At 46.1% G+C, this 4,049-nt stretch overlaps 1 protein-coding gene across 3 annotated transcripts; it reads left to right on the top strand.

Annotated features, from left to right (window-relative positions):
- The first annotated feature begins 796 nt into the window (after positions 1 to 796).
- On the top strand, positions 797 to 3,096 carry BEX5 (brain expressed, X-linked 5). 3 transcript variants are annotated; one of them, XM_011954504.1, is made up of 3 exons: positions 797 to 949; positions 2,001 to 2,074; positions 2,508 to 3,096. In XM_011954504.1, the coding sequence occupies exon 3, from the start codon at positions 2,538 to 2,540 to the stop codon at positions 2,871 to 2,873; it is 336 nt and encodes a 111-aa protein (XP_011809894.1). In that variant the 5' UTR covers positions 797 to 949; positions 2,001 to 2,074; positions 2,508 to 2,537; the 3' UTR covers positions 2,874 to 3,096. The 3 variants fall into 3 exon arrangements, with proteins under 3 accessions (XP_011809894.1, XP_011809895.1, XP_011809896.1); XM_011954505.1 differs by having other exon boundaries at positions 2,001 to 2,067; XM_011954506.1 differs by lacking the exon at positions 797 to 949 and adding an exon at positions 1,023 to 1,218.
- The last annotated feature ends 953 nt before the right edge of the window (positions 3,097 to 4,049 follow it).

Below are 4,049 nucleotides of genomic sequence, written 5' to 3' on the forward strand. Positions count from 1 at the left end.
TTCCTTCCTTCCTTCCTTCCTTCCTTCCTTCCTTCCTTCCTTTCTTTCTTTTTTCTGACAGAGTCTCACTCTATCGCCCAGGCTTGGAGTGCAATGGTGCTATCTCCACTCACTGCAACTTCTGCCACCCGGGTTCAAGCAATTCTCCTGCTTCAGCCTCCCGAGTAGCTGGGATTACAGGCGCCTGCCACCACGCCCAGCTACTTTTTGTATTTTTAGAAGAGTCGAGGTTTCACTGTCTTGGCCAGGCTGGTCTTGAACTCTTGAAAATAATTGTATTGTCTAGTTATGAAAACAACAACAAAATGAATGCATGCTGATAAAAAACAAAAGGACCCCCTTCCCAAATAAACAAACAAAAAGGAAAGTAGTTTAAGTGAAAAAAATTTTGAATACCACTTCCTGCCTATTTTCCAGACTTCCTAGCTTCTCGCTCCCCACCCCTTCTCCAGGTTCTAATCTGGGACCAAGACTTACAATACTGTTAGGGCTTTACTTGCTGGACGTGAAGGGGAGAGAAGTGTGCGTTTAGGGGTATAGAAGAGGAAGAAGCGATTCTTTAAAATCTCCAGCAGAAACCAGAGCAAGTCAAATACAAAGTATTATGACCGGTTTGGTCTTGGGGATCGCTACATAAAAAAAAATGGAGGGTTGAGTAGTAGCCTGTGGTAGTGGTGGAGAAAGCAGGAATGAAGAGAAAGGTGGCCCCGCCCACAGTCCCGCCCCCACCCTCCTGCCGCACTGAGGGTGTGAATGGTAATTGGAAATCTGAGCTTACAGTGACGTGGGCCTTAGGAGACCCAGAGCCAATGCGTGGATTAGTTTCTCCTAGTTGCAGTTTGGTAGTCATCGCTGGCCGTGCGACGGCTCGCTGTTGCCCTGAAGGCAGGCGAGCCAGCTGCCCAGGAAAGGAGGAAAGTGGTAGAAGCCGACCCCCGAGCCCTGACAGGTTGGTGGGCGCTGACCGGTGTGAGAGCTGCAGAAGGCAAAGACCAGAGCGGGTCTAGGACTGGATTATCTATCCCTTTCCAGATACACACCCGTTTAGTGCGAGAAATGGAGCGGTTGGGGAGAGGATCTCCCGAGGGGGCCGGATTGAGAATGGGTACCATTTGAGATCTCCTAGGAGGCCGGCCATGGGGCAATGTCTGATGGAGTCTGGCCGGTGGAGGAGACTGAAAGGAAATAGCCTGCTTCCTGCTGGGCCGCGGGAGGGAGGTGCAGCCGGTGACCAAGGGGTGGGGAGGGCGGACCCTACCAAGGTTTTAGGCCTGCCTTCTAGATATCTTTTCTTCACCTTCTACCCATTTAGAGCTGGAAATGATAGGCTGCGGGGGCCGAGGAGAGGAATTGCTGCAGAGGAGGGGGACAGAGATCAGGTCTGGAAAGCAGGTCCCTATTGCGGCAGCTGAGCGGGCGAGCTTCTGACTGCCGGACAGAGGCGAGGAGCGAGAAACTGTTTTTGGTCCCAGCAGGTCGGTCAGTGTAAGCCTGGGCGCTACTTGTAGATCCTGGAGTGAGAATGACAAAGCGCAGAGACCGCTGCAGGTCCTAGTCTGCAATGCCCGCATACCTCTTCACTCATCGTCCATCTTGATGAATAAAATGGTGGGCATGGGAGTGGGGATCGGGTGGAGAGAGGGCCTGATGGATACCTAGATTGAAATTCTTTGTGAATAAACTAGGTATCCATTCAGCAAGCTCTTCTAACTCCCCCGCCAGGCAAGTTGTCTGCAGTCCAGAAATGGTAACTAGATGACAGGTAGGAGGAAACAGTAGAGATGGGAGCCTAAAGAAGAGGTTAAAATGTTTTGGAAATAATCATCTTTGATGCCTATTTCTGGAAGGTGGGATAGCCTGTCACAGGGTAGGAAAAGAAGCCATGAGACAGGATGGAGGAGAAACAGAAGGTACTAATACTAGGAGAACCCTAAATCAACTCCCATTACCGGTCCTTTGATTAAAAGATCAGTCCTGGTAATTGTCGCATTTGTCTGCAGGTCTTCAAGTGCGTTTGTTCAGCCGATTTCAAGGCTAAGAGAGAAAAATTGCCTCTGATCCCTGAAGGTAGGAGGCTGCCTGGGGCCCTCTGGTGTAGGGGTATCAAGGATCAGAGCAGAATCTGGGTGACTCACAGCCCTTCCTGCCAGAGTTGAGTGCAGGAGAAACTTAGGAGAGTCGTCATAAAATGACAGCCCTGTGTCTGATGAGGGAAGAAGGGAGTAGAGGGGCGAGATCTGGGGCGCTCCTGGAGAGCTTATTAGGATCCCAGGGAGGTGAAGTCTGGTCTCTCTATGATTGTCCCCCTCCCCCAACTGGTCCTGCATTTTAGTGGTAGGAGTGGCCTGGGGAAGGCATTTTCAGTGAAAACGGTGGGCTTTGTAGCAGCGCTGGGTCTGGGGGCTTCCCCTACAGGTTCACAGTTTCTCAGGTGGGAAAACCTTTGCCAAACAGAACTCTGAATCCTATCAAGCATCCATTCCCTCTTCTTGTTTTTTATCTTCTAGGAAGAAAAAAAAACAGGAAAAAAACTCAACATGGAAAATGAACCCAAGGAAAACAAAGTTGTTGAGAAGGCCCCAGTGCAGAATGAAGCTCCCCCTTTAGGAGGTGGTGAAGACCAGGAGCCTGGAGGAAATGTTAGAGGGGTTTGGGCTCCACCTGCCCAGGATTTTGGAGGAGATGTGCCCAATAGGCTTGTTGATAACATTGATATGATAGATGGAGATGGAGATGATATGGAACGGTTCATGGAGGAGATGAGAGAGCTAAGGAGGAAAATTAGGGAACTTCAGTTGAGGTACAGTCTGCGCATTCTTATAGGGGACCCCCCTCACCATGATCATCATGATGAGTTTTGCCTTATGCCTTGAATCTGGAGGTTAATAATCATAAAATCCCTGCTTTCTAAATTCACATTTTTCCTGGTGTACCGTTAATGTGGACCTTTTGGCATTCTTCTGCAATTTTCTGATTGGAGATTGTATTTTGACCTAGTCTGTAAGTTTTTCTGTCAGAAGAGGACTTTCATCAACTGTCATGGAAAGATGTTTATTGCATGTTGTAATGTCAATAAAGCAATTTAAAAGCAGTCTATAGATAGACTATTTCATTTAGATGTGTACGTATGCACACTATATATAAAATATATAGTATATATGAAATACACACACACACACACACACACACACACACGCACACACACATATGAATGAGTGAAAACCAGAATGTGCTTTTTCTATGTTGTATAGTTACTGGTACTTTTTAATTTCTTTATTTTTTTCTTGCTTATCTGTTTTGTCTCACTTTTCCAAAATGAATGCATGTGTTTCGTATGTTCCAGGAAAAAGAAAAGGTAAGAAGCAAGAAACTTGCCAATCAGCTTATATAGGAAATGCACTTGAAACACAGTTTAAAGACATATAAATCTTATATTATCTATGGATCTCTCATTTAGAAACATGTACCTGATAATTACAGATACATTACATTATAAATGCCTGGGAGGGCTGCTGTGGGAATCAAATGAGGTAATGACTGAGCTCTGTGTCTTGCTCTATTTATACATGCAAGGCTCCAGCCCTCCAGGTGCCCTTCATTTTTAGGGAAGATTCCAAGGAGAGTGCCTATCAGCAAGTCCAAGTGATTTCCAGGTGAGTACAGGTTCAAAATCCATTATTCAAAATGCTTGGGACTAGAAGTATTTCAGATTTCTGTTGTTTTTCATTTTTTTTGTTTTTCTTTTCAGTTTTTGGAATATTTGCATGTACATAATGAGCGATCTTGAGGATGAAACCCAACTCTAAACATGAAATTTTATATACACTTCATTTAATTTTATATACACTTCAAACACATAGCCTGAAGGTAATTTTTTTTTTTTTTTTTTTTTGAGATGGAGTCTTGCTCTGTGGCCCAGGCTGGAGTGCAGTGGCACCATCTCAGCTCACTGCAAACTCTGCCTCCCAGGTTCACGCCGTTCTCCTGCCTCAACTTCCTGAGTAGCTGGGACTACAGGCGCCTGCAATCACGCCCGGCTAATTTTTTTT

The sequence above is a fragment of the Colobus angolensis genome, unplaced genomic scaffold (genome assembly GCF_000951035.1).
Source record: "Colobus angolensis palliatus isolate OR3802 unplaced genomic scaffold, Cang.pa_1.0 Scaffold385, whole genome shotgun sequence".
Lineage (NCBI taxonomy): Eukaryota > Metazoa > Chordata > Mammalia > Primates > Cercopithecidae > Colobus > Colobus angolensis.

What these genes read in the sequence shown, in the direction of transcription:
- BEX5 (XM_011954504.1), top strand. Translation starts at nt 2,538, where the DNA reads ATGGAAAATGAACCCAAGGAAAACAAAGTTGTTGAGAAGGCCCCAGTG.